The sequence below is a fragment of the Musa acuminata genome, chromosome BXJ1-6, assembly GCF_036884655.1.
Source record: "Musa acuminata AAA Group cultivar baxijiao chromosome BXJ1-6, Cavendish_Baxijiao_AAA, whole genome shotgun sequence".
Lineage (NCBI taxonomy): Eukaryota > Viridiplantae > Streptophyta > Magnoliopsida > Zingiberales > Musaceae > Musa > Musa acuminata.
Window position 1 is genome coordinate 6557814 of NC_088332.1, and position 19198 is coordinate 6577011.

General features: G+C 35.7%; 1 protein-coding gene across 3 annotated transcripts; it reads right to left on the minus strand.

Annotated features, from left to right (window-relative positions):
- Window positions 1–65: 65 nt before the first annotated feature.
- Window positions 66–15528, minus strand: LOC103987136 (importin beta-like SAD2). Of its 3 annotated transcripts, none has more exons than XM_009405345.3 (22): window positions 15271–15528; window positions 14324–14459; window positions 14160–14247; window positions 12392–12547; window positions 11941–12103; window positions 11661–11845; window positions 11412–11585; window positions 10147–10292; window positions 9912–10035; window positions 9646–9826; window positions 6796–6955; window positions 6668–6709; window positions 6465–6583; window positions 6185–6383; window positions 5634–5765; window positions 4446–4549; window positions 4099–4278; window positions 2409–2548; window positions 2199–2338; window positions 1529–1683; window positions 877–1000; window positions 66–783 (listed from the first exon to the last, which is right to left on the minus strand). In XM_009405345.3, the coding sequence occupies exons 1-22, from the start codon at window positions 15358–15360 to the stop codon at window positions 632–634; spliced, it is 3090 nt and encodes a 1029-aa protein (XP_009403620.2). In that variant the 5' UTR covers window positions 15361–15528; the 3' UTR covers window positions 66–631. The 3 variants fall into 3 exon arrangements, with proteins under 3 accessions (XP_009403620.2, XP_018683344.2, XP_018683345.2); XM_018827799.2 differs by having other exon boundaries at window positions 1526–1683; window positions 15271–15520; XM_018827800.2 differs by lacking the exons at window positions 14324–14459; window positions 15271–15528 and adding an exon at window positions 13852–14020 and having other exon boundaries at window positions 1526–1683; window positions 14160–14224.
- Window positions 15529–19198: the final 3670 nt, after the last annotated feature.

Below are 19198 nucleotides of genomic sequence, written 5' to 3' on the forward strand. Positions count from 1 at the left end.
TGTCAGATGCATCGTAGTGAAGTCAAACAAAGCTCCAATGTGAATACATTTTTGTTTGCCAAATATCAAGATCAATAGAAGCACGTAGACCAGAAAGAATACTCAAGTCTTAGGTACAATCCCATTCTGAGGGATACGAATAAATGTTGGACTCCACCGAACAATAAAAAAGACATTGTAGAATCTCTTAGAATAATAATTATACACTATACACTCTATACTGACAACCCATCTTACGCGCAAGAAAGAATTCCTCAAACAATAGCCTCTGACAGATAAGACTGATGAATCTCTTTCCAACAGATCGAGGAGGAAAGGAGATTATGTGACAACTTAATTCACCATGGAGCTGCCACTCCCATGCAGAAAACCATAACAAAACTATCAAAGATAACAGCACAGAGCAGTTCTCGCAGTGCATCTGTTATCTTCATCTCTCCTATCACAGGAGAAGCAAAAATTCTAGGAGCATGAAAGCCAGCCCTCTCATCCCTCACATGGATGATGGCTATATCAACTCCTCAAAGAGACTACCTACGACACCATAACCAAACTCGGTTCTTTCCCACTGACAGAATGGGCAACAAAATGAATAATGGGGATAGCCCTGAAATGTAGCACGGCACTAACATCACTGAGTTGCTGCCTTCTCCAGCTTTTCTTTTTCAATCTCCACTCTTCTCTGCTCAGCATGTTGAGCAACACCACTTGCCAGCGCCTGATAGTGGAAGTCCAAGGTCCGCGTTAGGTTCTGAAACCTAGCGGGATCAGATGCTTGCACAGCTGTAGACAACATCGACATCAAATATAACTGTTTCTGACACATGAAAAAGCATACGCTGGAAAGAATATGTATGAAAATGGAACAATCCTTACCTTGGACAGTATCAATAAAGAAGATAAAAGGGTCCACTTCATCAATCGGTGATTGGAATTCCTCATCATCACTGTAATCATCATCTGAGTCATCATCCTCATCATTTGACTGGAACCCTCTTGCCTGATTTCATTGAAACCAAAATCAAAGATGAGAAAAACATACCCACAAGTAGCCAGAAGAAGAGGAAGATAGGTGAGAGCAATTTTATGTGGCACAGATTTTAACATCCAGCCCTTTTTTCATAGACTTCATCAAGACTTCATCATTTTTTTATCTATATTTTTATTTGAAAACTCTAATTTTTCATTTTAGGATCCTTACTATTACTAACTTCTTGTATATGTTGCTTCTCAGCTACCAAATGTGAAAACATCAAAATCATTTCTAACCTTGTCATTGTTTACAAGTCTTTTAAAGTAAAGGCATGAACCTTGTTGATAACTTTCATAGATGAATATCAATCCAAAACATGAAACTATAAATTGAGCCAAGACCCAAAAGAACTCCCTAGGCGACAGGTTTCCAAGTCATTATAAAATTTCTTTTAGCAAAATATGCAAATAACTAGACGTTCTCGAGGGAAAATTCTAATCATTTGTATGCAAAAAAAAAAAAAAAGAATGAACCAAAAACATTAAATCTAACCACCTCTGCTGCTAACTTTTGGAGCTTTAGACTATCAGCTTCATCCCCATCCTCAGCATCATCTCCCATTTCTTTGTCAGACTCTTCCTCAACTTCATCATCATCTTCAATGCCATCCATATCATCATCTACCTCAGCATCATCCTGCTTCTTAGCTTCTGCTCATGCACAAGAGGGAGGGTTAGCCAAATAAAAGTAGAAATAATATATCACCTGCCAGAATCATTTCTGCATCTATGTTATCTTGTGGCAGACACTAGGGCAGAAAAAGAAGAAAAAAGAAACAAAAACGAAAGTGAAAAAGCAAACAGCAAAGAAGAACAAATAAATCATAAAAAGATATGATAACTATAAGTTTGTTTGATGCATATCATTTTGTTAATGATCAAGATGAATTTGTAAGACAAATAAGGACAACCACAGACCAAATTTAATAAACAGGATTACCAAAGACCTAATCATAGAAAGATACTTTAAAAGTATAAGATAGATAACATAGGCTATTGGGTAAAAAGATGACTAGAAGTAATAGGCTAATTGGGTAAAAATATGACTAGAAAAAGACATCCACATAAAATAGGAAACTATGAAGCAACAGCAAGAGATAAGTAAACAAAAAACTTATGAAAAGGCATAGATTCTCCCATAAATCCAAAGCACTGAGATGCTGTACCAGCTACTTGCTCTTTGTAAGAGACAAGAAGTTCAAGTGTTGCTTTAAAAACACGTTCAAATGCTTCTCCTGGCAACTGATCGGCTGGAAGGCCAAGAAGTGAAGTCAGTCCTAAGCAGCAAACCTTTTTATCATGTTCCCTGCAATTAAAAAGGGATATTCAGTCATTCTAATACTAAAAAAGACCTGGAAAAGAAAAAAAGTCTTAACCTTTTAAAATTTGCACGCATCCCACTCTTTTTCACTTCTAGTAGCATCTGGAACCAAAGATTGAATACTTCTGTAGCCACACCAAGCTTATGAAGTATCCCAAGTGTCAATGAAGAATTGTAATATAAAGCATCTGCAATCTGCAAAAGTAACAAGTTGTCGTAATGGAACAGTGACCAATAACTGAAGATAGAAAGAGTGCCAAAAAACTAAAATTCCATCTAATTTGGCACAAACCAACAGCATTGCAACATGAATTTCAAAGATGATATAGCTCTTAGGTAAAATATACGAAAATGCAAGAACAAAGATGAAAACATGACTACTGAGTAATAATTAATTATCTAGGCAGATGGAGCTTGGATTTGAATTAGGAATAAGAACATCAAAAATGAATACCAGCATGACACAACTTTGCAAGAACATAGCACAAAGAGATATCCAGATAACAATAACAGAAGACATAACCACCTTAAAGAAAAGATTCTCTCAGTCCGTTTAATGATTGTTAAACAAGACTGTAGGTTCTGGGTGCTTCTTGTACTCTCTAAGGCTTGCAGGGTTTGACGTTGAAAGTAATGCATGTTATATTGTTGCACGTGTGTTGAATAATATATTAGGGCTAGGAACAGGAATGCTACTTGCCAAATTTTTATTTCCGGTGTTTTTTAACCAGTTGGTGTTCCAGGAAGCATGATTTCAAATAGGAAATTACTGCTTATCCTGTTTGATTAAAATAGAGGTTCAAGGTCATTAAAACAGAGAGAAGACTTAAAATTCAACAGATAAACTGTATCCTAAACAATGCATGGTTAAGAACCCTAACCCACTAATTTCTATTTTGCTGTCTGTTTACCAGTAGCAATTTTCATTGTTTATTGCCTTAAGAGAAAAAGAACGAAATAAATTCATTAGAAAACATACAATCAGAATCAAATCCAGAGTGTAGCAACTTAGTTACTTTTTATCTCCATAAGCAAACTGGTTTAAATCTTCAAAGTAAACCATGATAACAGCAAATGTTACTCCTAAGTCCTAAACAATACCTAATAGCAACTTTCCAACCCTTTGGGTTCCAGCCACACTTGTCCTGCATCAACCTTGGACGAAGAAGAATGAACTCAGAGCAGCACAAGTTGTCACCACTTCTACCATAATAGAAAAGTCTATAACATGACCACTGAAAGTGCATTCAGATTTTATGTCACCTTAGTTAAGGTTTCCAATAATTTTATTGGCAAGGAACTAGAAAATACAGGACTAGAAAAAACTTGCATTTTATGAGACTATAAAGTATAAACTACGTAAATATGGTCAAGTAGCCAAGGATCCATTAAAACAAACAAAGCATAACAACTTGCACAATCCAACGTAAAATTTGTAAATATACAAGTCACAGAAATTGTTTCTTAGCCTATTTTCATCTGTGCCTTAAATGACATAAAGATAAATAGATTTATATTTCAGTGAATCCAAATAAAAAAGAACTTACACAATGGAGTAGTTCATAAGAATTAAGTTGGAACGATGCATGCAGATGTCCACACACATGTTTCTATAAAGTCCTTCCTGAATTTAAGGTTAGGACTCCCTAGTCTATTAGATAGTAAAAAATTATACAAAGAAAACAGTATACTCGGCACTAGATTCAAAATATATAAATACTGTTACTTAATATCAAATTACTCACCACTAGCATCAAGAGGCACTTCAAGTATGACCTCTCTGCTTGACGTAATCGTTCAATTGTGATCCTTAGATAAGGCTCAACCCAGTGATCCACTTGACCTTTACAATTTTGAAAGACAACTTCAATAAGCTTAGGAGCAGGTTCCATATCAGCATCATCAATGTTTCTGTCTGACATTATCTGCAATTGTATCACCAAATATGATTGAGGTCATGATTTAATGAAAATTTTCTATTTATATGTCACAGGTATTCATCCAAGTTGACTCATGTTTAAAGATTTTTACTGATAATGAGACATCAAAATTGAAAGGAATAGGCATGTTCTTTGTAGTAACTAGAACTTACAGTTGACAGTGTATTCCATAAGCTTTGCTGGTAGTCAGGGTCCTTGCATGTAAGATAATGTGATGTACTCCTGGATATATAGTTGTCCAAAGGAACAAGAATATCTGGAAGAAAATAGCACTTGCTAAATTTCAATGTGCATTTACAAAAGGGAACACTGATAAGAAGATCATTGCAATAAAATATATGCAATTACCTGATACCCAAAGCATAAACAAATAATTATATTATCCACCTACGTAAGAACAGAAAACATTCGATACTAATTTAACAAAAAGCAGAAAGAACAACTAAACAATCACTACATGACTACAATAACCAGATAAATCATTAAAAGAAAGGCAGTTACATGAACAAGGTAGACAAGAATCAAACAGTCAGCCAGTTCAATATTTATTAGTTAATGGAATAAATATTTGATAATCAAAGTGATAAATATTCAAAAATGCCCCGGCTGATTTATTATTTTTTGTATTATAAAGCATTGGTCTAATAGTGTAATAATAAAATTAAAAGAAATATAGGGAGACCTACCTTATAAGTGTCCAGCAAGTAAAACCTACCTGATTAAGGTATTGAGCACAAAAATTTCGGTAAATATGAGCCTAGCCTAATTTTAATTCACAATTTCAAAGATTGATTTACATTCACCAACTAAATCAGCTACTATACATGAGTTCAATTGATAAACTGCAAATTCTATCATTCTGCCAAGTCTGCCAACTGCTCTTGAAGAAGCCAATTATTGTGAATAGCATGCGCCTTAGTAAGAAAAACCAGCAGCTGACGCATCTTACGGTCACTGACCTTAAGAAATTATTGGTATCTTAATCAGGATAACCAAATCCTATAGCACTCCACTGAATATTAAGAGTGCATTTACATCCAATCATCCTTAGCATTCCAATGGATGGGAAAACAATGACATTCCTGAAATTACCCAAACAAATGAGGATACTAGTATGCACCCAAATTTTGTAATTAATCTCAGAGTAAACATCAAATAAATGTGCATGCAGAACTACAAAGAGGAAGCACATGATACATCAAAAGAAAATAACATCGGAGTTTAACATGCTGGATGGACTTTCATTGTAGCAAAAATAAAGAGGACTTGACAGCAGTGTGCAAGAAATAAAGCTTCAAAAGAACAACAGTAATTAATATTATAAAAAAGCAAAGCCTTACTATCGAAGAAATCTATAGCCCAATCTCCAAGTGCATCCATAATTAAAGGCCAAAGGCTCCACATCTCCAACGAGATTGTTGGCGAGTAAAACGTCATATAGGAGACTATTTCTAAAACTTCTTCAAAAACATCTGCAATAAACAAAATCATTATATTAATGCAAAACAAAAAGCAAGAGGACTTGAAACAAGTTCCCCAAAAAATTCAATTCATTGTACCAAAACTTGCAACTTGAAGTTACTGGATCAAGCAATATGCTTGCAATGAGCCATCAATAACACATAAGAGCCTAACTATATCCAATAAATTTAATGCTTGTATATATCTTGCTTTGAGTTTGGTGGTGTATTAGAGTTCTAAATATAATTATAGTACAGGTCAAATAGTTGTAAAAGTTGTATTTTAAGAGTTTAAAGGACTATAGTGATGGGAATTTGGAGGGTGACAATTGCCACATAAAAGGAAAGTTTAATAGAGGACATTTAGAATACAAATATGGCCCACTGATCAGAATCACATGCATTTAATAAAGGACATCTAGAATATGTACCTTGGCCATCTGTAGTCAGCATTTTCCGCATAATAGGTAATAAGGTAGGCTCAACTTGGACAAAGAGATGGGGAAGCCCACTAACAGATTCAAGAATAGTGCTTATGGCACGTAAACATCCAACAGCTGCTAGAGCACCTGCATCATCAGCTTCATCATCTGATTCTGATGCATCCAGGCACCTCCAAAATGCAGCAGCCTGCACATAATTTCTCAGAGAATAAAGGATTTTACAAAGACTATATACAAGAAAACCAGCATCAACATGCAATTACATTACCAGATTCTGGCACAACCCAAAAGCATATGGTGCCATCTCTTCACCAAATTTGTCGACGATAGTCTCAAGAGTGAAAACAAGGTCCTCGTTCTCCACTTCATTCATAAGTTTAAAGAACTCTGCAGAGAGAAAATTAAGAATCTTATTTCGAAATTCACATAATGTGCAATGCAAACATACTCAGATAAGTAGCAGAAAAATACCATCAAGTAATTGAGGAAGAATTGGACGAATCTCATTCAGATCTGTACAAGAGATAATGATCTCAGAGACTTTGCTTTGCTTAAAAAAGGAAACACTAAAATAAACAAACATGATTATAAAACCATACCTTTGCAAGCCTCAACAAAGGAGCGCAATGCAAATACCGAGTCAACACGCACAGGAAGCTCTGGATCTCGCAGGCCGGAGACAACACAGTGAAACACTCTGCGAAAATTGTTCTGATCTGAAAAGTTGATATGGGCATATTGCCCTGCAACCCATGCTGCCTAGTTAAGAAAAAAGTAAACTCAGAAGTCCATAAAGCAAAAGGACTGATGCACTATTACGTATATCTACCATTTCAAGATTCAAGTGCAGAACAATCTTCTTTAAGAAACACCAAAGAAAAAGACGAAGAAGAGTAGTATTATGTTTTTTCTCCTGCACAAAAGTTAGCTTCCACAATAAGGAACCATACAAATATTATTTGCACAAGAGGGGTATCTATCTAACACTTTCTAGATTATCATCTGTAAGTCTCCAACTACATTTCATGGACTGAAACGCTTACATTTCATAGCTTATCATCTGTAAGTTAGCTTGAAGACATTCTCATTAGAGGGACGAGTATAGATAATTTTTAAACTGCATAGAAGCATCAATGTTCTCTTTCTTCCGTTTCTTCTCTAAGTTGTGAAAGAGATCTCCAACCATCTTTGTCCAACATGATGTAGCTGCTAATAATAATCATACCACCACCTATAGCAGATATATTAAATAAAAACCACTAATTTACTCTAGCATTCTCTGACCTTAAATTCTTACAAAAATTAAGAAATCCCAGACACCATATTGGCAGTATTACAAAGGAAAAATGACTAATAACCACTAAAATTATGTCGCCAATACTGAGGGCATCAGGCTTAGTTGCTCTTGAGGTACAGTGTTCTGTGAGAAGTTGAACCACACTGATACATCATTGCCAATTGAAAAAAGATGGAGCCAGCTAGCTGAAGAGGCAGCTAGCTGGGAGCATAACACAGAGGTATTGAGAGGAAAGACCAAGACCATAAGAAAAAACTCTCATTAGATCACATGGAGGCTAGATGGGTGACATAAAGTTATTGCGGTTTTGTTAACCATGATCCTAAAAAAGTAATGCTTAAATAATTGCCCACAATTACATAATGACCAAGAAGATATATACTAATTAAATTTAGCAATACTAATTAAATGGAATAGGAATAGTTGAGGTACTGTTTGTTAAGTTGATTAACAATGCGTCTGGTATGAAATTAACCTGCTTGAAACAATCCATGAACAAACAAAAAATCAGTAATCTTCCATCATAAGATTACAAGCTACGATCCTGAACCTTGTAAGCATTGTAATGGTAAAAGCAATGAATGCAATTTTGCATGAACCAGTCCATCCTGACAGATATTTAGCACTTAAGCATAAACCGAGATGTAGACTGCCTCATTTCGAGCAGTCCAGTCCAATTTATTTTAAATGTTGGGCATGGTCATTTCATTTTAAAAGACCCCAAACCGGATGCCCTTTAGTACTTGCAACTCCAATTTTCTTAAAGATGTTAGGCCTTGTTTTTCTGTTTTAACCGGATTACTTTTAGGGCTCACAAGTTCCAGTGTCTTTTAGGGCTTGCAAGGGTTCACAAAACAATTCTCCCTGTCCGCACAATCACCCGATCTGGCTGCCCACCCTTCGCCACTCATCCACCCGTCACTTGCCGCTGGCCTCATCCCCAGTATTTCTCCTTATCCACCTCTTAATTCTCCTCCTCTTCTCCACTGTCTCCTCCTGCCTTCTTCCTCTCCTCTTCCCCCACAGAATGGTACTATGATTCATGTTGGCATACTATGTGTTGGTACACCGACATTGATCAAACCCATACCAGTCCGGCTATCAACTGGTATGGGTCCAGACTCAATTCCATTCTTTGGACAAAAATACATTGCAAGGTATTTGACCTCTCTACATCCTTCAGAAGAAAGCCATTGTTAAACTCCACAAGACATTTCCACCAACTTGTGCTAAAGGTGTGTTAATTGTGACAAATTTGACACCTCAAATTACAAAATAACAGATGAACTATGTAAGCTATTAAGGATTGAGTTCCACCAACAATTTGGCACTTAAAAATTATAGTTGAACATTGCATGCCATTACAAGCTTTTCATTTCCACTCCTAGAAACTTCCAATGTCTAAAATAATTTCAGGGCCCAATCCCTTCGCTACACGAAACTACAACCAAAAAGTATATTGGCAGGCATTTGGTACCTATAGATACAAGATTTGTCTTGGCTACATATTTGACACCAAATCAAGATCCACCTGTCATAAAACTCCATCAGATCAACTATAGGATACTATCTTTTTAAGTTGCTGATTCACAGTGCTTAAAAAAAGTCTTAAGTGATGAGGACAAGGTGGCCCATGTCTCTGAGAGCTTCAGAGCAAAGAAACTCAACAGTGTATAAATTGCAGGACCAATGACTTACAGGGCAACAAAATCATAGCTATCTTTGGAATCTTGGAATTCATTTTGACTGACCCAAATATCAGTAAGCCCAGCAAACCAAGAAAATCACTGGATTCACCATAAAGGGCAGAATGAAGACCAAACTGAAACATCACCCAAATGTATAATGTTCATGTCTTCAGTTATCACATAAAAACCAGCAAATGAACTATAAAGGAGATGTAAAAGAGTTTTAGCTGAAATTATGAATTAAGAAGCAACATCAAAGACATCTGCCATGCTTCTAATGGGAAATACATATTCATGCTACATTAAATTCTGACCATCAACATAGAATCAAAAATCCAAAAGTAATCAACATCAGTGGTCAATAGAAAAAAAAAAATTCACTGTTCAACAGTAGTAAAACATTACTGAGAATAAAGGGTTTAACCATTCAACCAAATTGACCACAAAGTTATGAGAAAGCAAACCTTAGCTCGAAGATGACCAATAGGACTTGTGAATTCAGGAAGAACATGTTGCACTAACATGCGTTCCAGCTCTGACTTATAAGGCTCTGTTTGCTTAAGTTTATCACACAACGTTCCAATAGCTAGAAGAGCACCATCTTTCTGACGATATGGCTTGAACTCAACAGATGCCTCATTGTATCTGGTTAGATACAATCATGTTCAATACTAAATATGTCATTTGTAGTAATATTCAGGTAATGTCAAGGGTCTAGAAGAATATATACCTCGTAAAAATATCCACAATGAAATGAATGAACTTCTGGAAGTTTCCTTTCCCACGCTTTCTAACTAATTCACTCACAAAGTCCATGGATGCAGTACGAGGACTGTACAAATCTTCTATAATATCTGTACAACGGAGAAAAAGTTATTAACCTAATGATCATCATACCAAAAAAAGTTTTAGAATATCATATTTGTTGGACTTTCATCTTATTGCAGAATAGACAAAAGACTCACCATAGCCCTTCCTAACATACTCATGTGGGTCTTCACTCCATAATTTCTGATCATTGTCATTGAAACACATAAGTGGAAAGACTATCTCAAAAAGAATGATGTCAAGCTGAGGCTGCAGCAATTGGTACATACTAGTCTTTGAAATACTGCACATAAGATTCAAAAAAAAAAAAATTGAGGCCATTGACAACATAGATTGCTAAAATTCTACAGCACAGGACCACCTGAGGATAAGAAAAAGGTTTTATCATACCGCACTTCGTATTTTCGTATCACATGGCACAAAGGAGTTACAATCAACAATTTGAGCACACTACAAGCCTAAGACATAAGGAAACCAAGGGAAAATAAACAGTAACTTCTAGTCTTCTAGCATTTATATTTGACAATCTCTTATTGTATTATTAGCTTTTACTTGTCTTAAAAATGTTCAATTACCTTATTTATCTTTATCTTGCCTTATTATCATTATTTTATATAGAGATTATCTTCATCAAACTTTATATTTTTTTTGATTTGATTGACTATATTAACTTTTTTTCCCACACAATAAAGGAGCTACACAACCATGCAGGTGGCAGTATTAAGGAAGATTAGATTAAACCAAAAGTACAAATAAAAAATCTTACTAAATGATTATGGTACAAGCCAGTTTTGCTCCTGTAGCAACTTCTAAAAGCTAATGGCAAATTCACCTAAAGATAAAAATTGCCTGACTAGCAAACCTCAAATAAACAAGACCAGCGAGAATATTGTATTTCCCTGTTAGACAACGGAATGAACCTAGCACCTGACAACCAAAAATACAAAACATTCTTGACTGTTTCCAAAGAATTTGATCCATGTGAATACCATTATGTATTTGGCAATTCTCATAATATATGCCTATTTTTTAGTTCATACACCCATCACAGGTTACAGCTCAGTTTTATAATTTTTTTCTTAATCATAATAAGGTCAAGGGATTCTTCCTTTTTTCCATTAACTTCACCTTAAAGAGTTCCGACTGAGAACTCGCTCTTTAACTAAACGATCCAAAGAAAAAAATAAAGGAAAATAGGATATGAAGGCTCACAGAAGCCCACGGAAAGAAGTCTGAAAAATTCAGGACTATTTGCTATGGCTGAAAAAACAAATTATTAATGAATCAAAATAACAATTAAATCAATGTAACATAGTTTCTCAATTGTTGTCCATACCCAACATGACTTGACTGTACCAGCAAACTCAAAGTTATATATACAGCTGCATTAAGCAAGACTAACCTGCTGCTGAGATATTGAAGTATAAGGTTGGTAACTCTATCAGGTAAATATTCGCCTATACGAATTGCATTAAGTAACTGAAGGTAGCAACCCAAAATTCTTCCAGCATAATTCTTTTGAAACATTTGAGCAAATGCTTTGCTCTCTGGCTTCTGAAGCTTCAGATCACCAAACCTGTGAGTCCTAACCACAAGTTAATTAAGCACAAAACATAACTAAAAAAATTCCTTTTTTACCAATTTAACCCACCGAGTATATAAACGATTTAAAATGTGGATTGTCCACTTCTTGACTTTCCACCATGTCCAAGATTTCTTGACGTCCGGATCAGATGGTTGCCCTTCTAAAGGAACAGGTCTCTCCAATATATTCAAGAACAGAGCCATCCATGCACCGAACACATTGGGATCAAATAGCTGTCGTGGGATCTCTAACTGCAAAGAGTTTTAGACAATAGAAAACAAGAAATCTTAACTATCTTTTTGCTGGAAGTCTAGTGAGAAACTAAGAAAGTCATATTAGGACTTACATATATGGATGACCAGAATATTTTACATATGAGTTTGATTAAATCAGCTACTTCAATTGTTGGGTTAACAATCTGAACAAGTTTGTTAAATACATTTAGTAAAAGAGGGAATGTCTCTTCAACAACTGCATAAAGTGGTATTCGTTCTTCATCGGACTTGAACCTAGAGAAGTAAAAACATTTAGTTAATAAACAATAGCAAGTAACTCACGAAACAGATTTTTTACGTATAATTTTCTGATAATAAACTGATTTTTTAATAAAAAGTATACTGTATGAACAATTAATCATTGATGTGCTTATCAAAGGAGCGAGCATTTAATGACTTGCTGATATTTGGTAATTAGTATCAACATAAAAAAGAGATGTTTTATAAAGCAAACAGAAACTTTTTTCTTTAGAATACAATAAGATTATTAAGTAATAAGACTTATTCGTATAGAATACTCACTCATATTTCCTGGCAAGAACCCGTAATACATATAAAGCTCCTAACACTTGTTGATCTTGCGATAGCAAATTGCACTTAATCCAGTGAAGAAGACTTGGCCACTTTTCCGGATAATCAGCTTGGATGATTGTTTTAATGCATTCTCCAAGTTGAGCTCTGTTTCATGTCAATAACATATCAGAAGAGCCAACAATACCATCCAGAAATCACTGAGAATCATAAGTGGCAATTCAAAGGAAAAGACAGAGATCATAGTAATTGCTTTCATGAAATGCAAGATGTACATCAGGGCCATGGAGATGCAGACATTGATGCATCAACTTTAATGCAAAAAATCTTCATGCAGAACTATCGCATTTACGAAAACCTGTTGGTCGAGTTAAAAATCAGGTATAACTCATATTGATGGCTTCGATAAAGGAAAAAAGGTTTAAATATTAGCAGCAAACCTATCCCGTTTACTTAGATATATAAGAAATCAAATAAAAAGGATATAGATGAAGAAAGATCGAGAGAAGTAGCCAGGAGGGGTAACAACACCAGAATTAAGCAGAAAAGATTATCGATTCAAGTCCGATACAAGTTACAACCAAGTGTGGCCCAGGTTAATGTATAGACCAACTAGACATTCTCTGAATACATTAAAGGAAGACATAATTTTATCCTACTTCGAACTCAAATAATATCTTGGCAATTTTCTTCATCAAAATCTAGAAAATCTCACTCTAATCTATGAACATTTATTTGATTTAAATATATTTGCACAAAATCTAATTACATTGATCAATCTATCATGCCTCAGCTTAGACCTAACCTACACCTAGATAATGAATGTAATAAATTAAGCATATTTGGATCTCCAAAACACAAAAACACTATTCACATGATGCCTATTGCTGAAAGATGTATGTCCAAAAATATCTGTTCAATTAAGAACATAAAAGATAATTGAATCAAAGGTTTGATTTTTAACTATACATTTGTCACCATAATGAGCCAGCATGGTAGCGTGAACAAGCCAAAATTGTGCAGAAATATATGTCAGCACAGTCTTGATGCAACATGCATTGTGCCGAGATGTGTCAGGGCAGACTGCAAGAGTAGAACACTTTGAAACTCCCCGAGACCCAAAAACATGAATCAGATTAAAACATCTAAAAGCTAAGCCTACAAAATAATTCTTGAAAGAAGAACCATATACGAACATATAAAGAACATTCAGGTGGTTTCTCTCTGAGACAGAATGTGAAAAGTAGTCACAAGCAAGGTCGACCCATATTCTCGACGAAGTATTATTATAAAAAAAATATGGCTTCATACCAGTACAGCATGATTCATTTAATTTAACTTTATGCAATGATATTGGGTGGTATGGGTCGATATATCTCCTGATACAATATCATTCTGGTCCCACAGGTTAATGAAACCGATATTGTAACATGACTGAAATCCTTGCTTACAAGAAAATCGTAGTCTTGAAGAAGTTCCAAAAGCACCAAGACACCAGCATCCGCACGTGTAAGTCACACCAAAGAAAATATTGTATTATCCAAGAAGATTATGACAAGCATCCAGAGAAAACTTCATGCTTCAGATCCAGAATTAATAAATTCAATGGACGGATGGAGTCTGTTTTAACAGAGATAACAAGAGAGGTAGCAATAATAGCAAAGAGAAAATTCATCATGAGAAAGACATTTGATAAAATTGGCAACCAAGTGTCACAAAAGTTCGTTAATGAAAAAAAAAAGATAATCAAATAATGTACCTCAGCAGTGGCGGAACTTGTGCAACAAATCCAAGAATATTCTCACGAACCATGCTCTTGTCAGTCTCTAATACCTTTTGGGCCTCACCTAAACAAGAACAGTAGTCATTTGGCAGATTAACAATTAGTCAATTGAAAAGAATTTAACTCATGATTGCTTGTACCAGGCTCATCAGGCGACCAGTTTTTCGCCACAAAATTTTTGAAATGAATGCTTGCAACTTGGCGTACACCCATATCACAAGTACCATCTACTACAATCTGCAACAACCTCACCATATGCAGTGGCGTATACTGGAACTGCATGAAAATATGAAACAAAAAATTCATATTTACAAACCCAATGAGATGCATGATCAACAATGAATTACACGGGTTCCACGTTTATCTAACATGTCTAATTTATAGGATAACATTGCCCTGCTACACAGTCAAATCACTAAGAAAATTAGCAATTGTCAATTCTGTCTCATTACAACAGGAACATTCTCGGAAGAAGACAAAAAGAGAAAATGAAGCATCAAAAACCCAATCGGTGCATCATTATTACCAGATCCTATATTTGCTCACACCAGTCCACTTATGGGTTTATACCCTGTTGGTTCATATTTTATGAAAGAAAACGTGTAAACTAATTCCCTGATTAAGCATATCTTATTATGGCAGTGTAATCTATAGAAAATCATTCTTTGTTATTAATGCCTCACTGGATGACAAGAACTAAAGTAAAATCACTTTTTAATTATACCCAGAAACAGAAAACACCATTACGAAAAACATAAAAGGGATGACACTAAAAACCATGATCTACAATTGTCCTTGAGATGTGCGACTCAGAAACCGAGACAAACAGGTCCGTTTCGGCCTTGGCAATGAGCTGAACTGAGATGACAATTGATATTGCTTGGCTGAATCAATTAAACAGCATCACCGTAACCTTGAAGCTCTACTCGATCAAATTTCAAAAACCCATCTAAAACACACACAATATGCGACAAGTTCCCACGATCATACAGTAGCCAACACCATCAACAGCAGCAGGGAACCAATCATGAACCTGAAACCCGACGAAACCAAGAAATCAAGAAAAGCAAAGAGGGACGCAATTCACCTGATTGAGACTCTCCTCGGCGGCCTTCCGCTCGTCGGGGATGGGGCTGAGAGCGGCGCGGAGGACGACGGTGAGGCCGGCGAGATCCATCGCAACCGAGGAAATCCGGAGCACCACGGATTCCCGGCCGACCGGAGGAGGAGAGGGCGAGTGGCAGGGGCCGGACTAGGGTTCCGGATGCGCTGACTAGGGCTCCGAGGAGGCGGGGGGAGATGCGACGAGCGAGAGAGATGGGGGATGGCAAGAAGATCTCGTTACTTGAGAGCGAGCAGGCGAGCGATCGGACGGGTATTTAAGCCTAGGGTTACAGCGTGGCTGTCCGAACCGGTCCGAACCGGCTTCGAGGGATCCTCTCCACGACTCATTACGTTCCTAAAAATCCTTTCGCCGGGTCCCACCGAATCCGACGGTCATGATGGGATCAACGGAGCCAGTTAATGGTACAAGAATAGACACGGTTATTGGAGGGGATACGAACACGGCCGGCTCGCCGAGCCGCGGGTGCGAGCGTGAGTATTACGCGGCCCCTATCATTGGTTTCTTCCACATGACGAAGCACGCTTTTCCGCACCCGAAAATATACCCTCAGGAAACCACCTGCGGGGCCCACCTGTCTCGCCCTATTTCTACACCTGGTACCGCATGGGTTAAGTTTTCTGGAACTAATCAACATCCACTTCGCTTACGGCGCGCGCTTGGTGGCGCACCCACGTGTGCGAGCGAGGTTTTGACTTGTGGTAAGTGGTAAATGTTAGTCCAGTGAAAACAATAACAATACTAGTAACCTTTATGTGCTTTTAAACATTAAAAACATTACTGCAGTAAAATTATGATAATAATAATAATAATTATTATTATTATTATTATTAGCAATGTAGAAAATGGAATGGAAGGGAAGAGAAAGGGGGGGAAAAACCTTAGCTTTTTAGGGTGGTGAAGTAAAAAAGGACTAGAGAGTAGAGGGGAGGGCACAGAGATACAGCTGTTATATGCAGAGGTACAGGGATTCTAGTCGACAAGTTCATGATTGAGCTTTTTGGCAGGTGTATCAGTTTAGGTCTTATGATACGTGTACATCATCAAATTGTCAAGATGTTCCCTGGGTGGGTTCATCGGCAGATCTACTAACTGTTCTTCTCTTTTGGTTTTTTGGGGGTATATTTTCATCAGAGGGTAAAATGTGTTAGCAATGATTTACCAGCTTATGAGTATATCTGCAATTTTACTTGAAACTTGAGAAAAGAATTGCTGCATATGAAACTTGCACAGAGAGAGATCCAGTGTTGTATCCGATTATAACTAATTTTACCTTCCACAGAGGATTTGAAATTCTACTTAAGATTTTTTTTTAAAAGAATAAATGATGAAGATAAAATTTGAACCTAAAATCTTATAACTAACCGACGGTATATTCGATTAACAAAAAAAAGATAACTTTTATGTTAGATTTATCTTTGAATTCTATATTTATAATTTATTATTATTTTTATTTTTATTTTTCATGTATGATAAACTAAAAAAAAGAAAATCATGATTATATTTAGAAATTATGAAATATTATATATCTTATCATTTATGGATAATAAAAATTATATATTTCTAATTTTTAAAAATCATAAAATTTTAGGGTTTTTCTAGGGGTGATTGTTGTAAGAATTAAATATAAAAAAATATGGAGTGATGCACATGAAGAGCAAAAAAAAATATTAATAATAAATAATTAAACCAAATTGCCATTTATAATTAATATATTTTTTAGTTTAAGAAACAAACACCAAAATGGTCAAATAAACAAATGGCTTGGAAGGAATTCAGTCTCCAAAATTATAATAAAAGGATACCCCTTTTTTGGTTCATTATATTGACAAAATAATAGTCAAACCCACCCATAAACAGGAAACCACTGCTATATGGCACAATTATACAGAACATGATAAAGTTTCGTAATCATGCATTTAATCCAATAATATATACTTTAATATGTAAAATAATTATGGAATCGAATGTGAATCATTTCACATTAATGCTTATTAAAATTATCAAATTCGATATGAATTTATTGACCAAACAAATTTGCTATAGCACTAATTCATCAGCCACACCCTCACCTCTTAATGCTATTATGATCTTATCAGAACTCTCGTATTACCTCAAGACTGTATCACCAATCATTCCTTTGAACAGCTAAACATTTCTTAGCAAAATTATCCATCCAATCCGATCACCACAGAAGAAACATTGTTGCAGGAACTAATCATTTCATAGAAAATAACGAATTGTAGTAAAGTGTGATCGGATAATGATTATAGAGCGGCTTGGAAAACATCTTGTCGTGGGCTTAGTGCCGAGCTTCACTATGACTTAGATTGATCATTTTTCTTAGTTAATGTATGATAATAGGTTGTTGATATATCAATTATCTCAATAATTAGAATAATAAAAGTCAACACAGACCTAATAATAATCGATACATCAATTATTCCATTTTCATTATTTATCTTTATATAATAATAATAATAATAATAATAATAATAATAATAATAATAGATATTAAAGCAAACCTAATATGATTTGATTCTTACCAAACATGTTATTAAACTTTAAATGGAGAAATTATAATATTATGCTTATAAATTTATTAAATTAATGATTAATGGGTGATCGTAATAATTTTTATGATATTTAAAAATAAATAAATAAGGAAGGGGAAATTTGAGCTCAGGACATTATGACAAAATTATGGATATCTGATTGTATGAATTTTGACCGCTCATTAGTTGCGATTGAGGACCAGTGTCAATTTTCTCTAACTCGTCTAAAGCATGAGAAATGAAATCAAGTTTTTTTTATGAGCTTTAGAGCTTTAATGGTGAGACATTGGATCGTCACTTGTTACTTAAAAATATAAATCACTATTAATTTATTTCATCATCAAAATTCAAGATTCAATATAACCTATATATATTATCTGGACTATCCTTGCACACGAATCTCTTAAGCTATATTATATACACCTCCTCCTTGAGGTTGCGTTAAGGAACATGATTTCTTTATGATCGAGTCGGCACTAAGAGGGAGGGTAAATTAGTGCAGGAAAAAAATTATATCGATTTGAAAATCTTTATACGATAAAATTCGATTCCGATGAAAATAGTTTGTTTGACTCGTATAAGTTTGTAAGTGAATAGAGAAGAGGGGATTGAATAGTTTGCAATGCAGTAAATAGAATAAGCAGTAAGGAAAGAACACACCGAATTTATAGTGGTTCGGTCGTCGTGACCTACATCTACTCCTGATTCCTCTTCCGTCGATGCCACCGGCATCCACTAGCGATCTTCCTTCAATAGGCGAAGACCTACCTACTTCTTACAACTCTATTCTCCTTTTGACAGACTCATGAGAGAACCTTTACAACCCCACTACCTCATCTATTAAACTTCACTAACACGAGAGGAGTTCTCACAAGATTACAACAACGTTTTCTTCATTTTATTGCTCTTAATTCTTGTGTGTGTTAACTAGGGAGGAGAGGGGCAGTTATAGGCCTCAAGTGGATTCAAACTTGAAGCCTAAAAGTGTTTCATTCTCGATTTTTGGGGGTATTGGTGGTACCACCGCATGCAGCATTGACACTGAGCGATATCACAGCCCATTCTGGCGGTACCATCGCTTGACAATCTCAGAGACTGAATTTGGGCGGTACCATCGCCATACTAGCAGTACCACCGCTTGACGCAGTCTCGAAGATTGTGTCACCGACGGTTCCACTTGTTGGGTCACTGTTTGGGCCTTTCACTTAGCCTAACACAGCCCAAACTTGAGCCCAATTGGCCCCTAATTGAGTTGACCCAATTCCAACCCAATTACGTCTAAAACCTACTTCGATCTAGATAATTATTATAGAGCTTGAATCAAATGGTGTCTAGCA

Excerpts from the sequence above, each read along its gene's own strand:
- LOC103987136 (XM_018827799.2), bottom strand. The coding sequence starts at position 15,360 with ATGGATCTCGCCGGCCTCACCGTCGTCCTCCGCGCCGCTCTCAGCCCC. Across the intron at positions 11,846-11,940 it reads TATTCTGGTCATCCATATAT|TTAGAGATCCCACGACAGCT; the intron begins GTAAGTCCTAAT and ends AACTCTTTGCAG. Across the intron at positions 1,684-2,198 it reads TTACAAAGAGCAAGTAGCTG|AAGCTAAGAAGCAGGATGAT; the intron begins GTACAGCATCTC and ends GTGCATGAGCAG.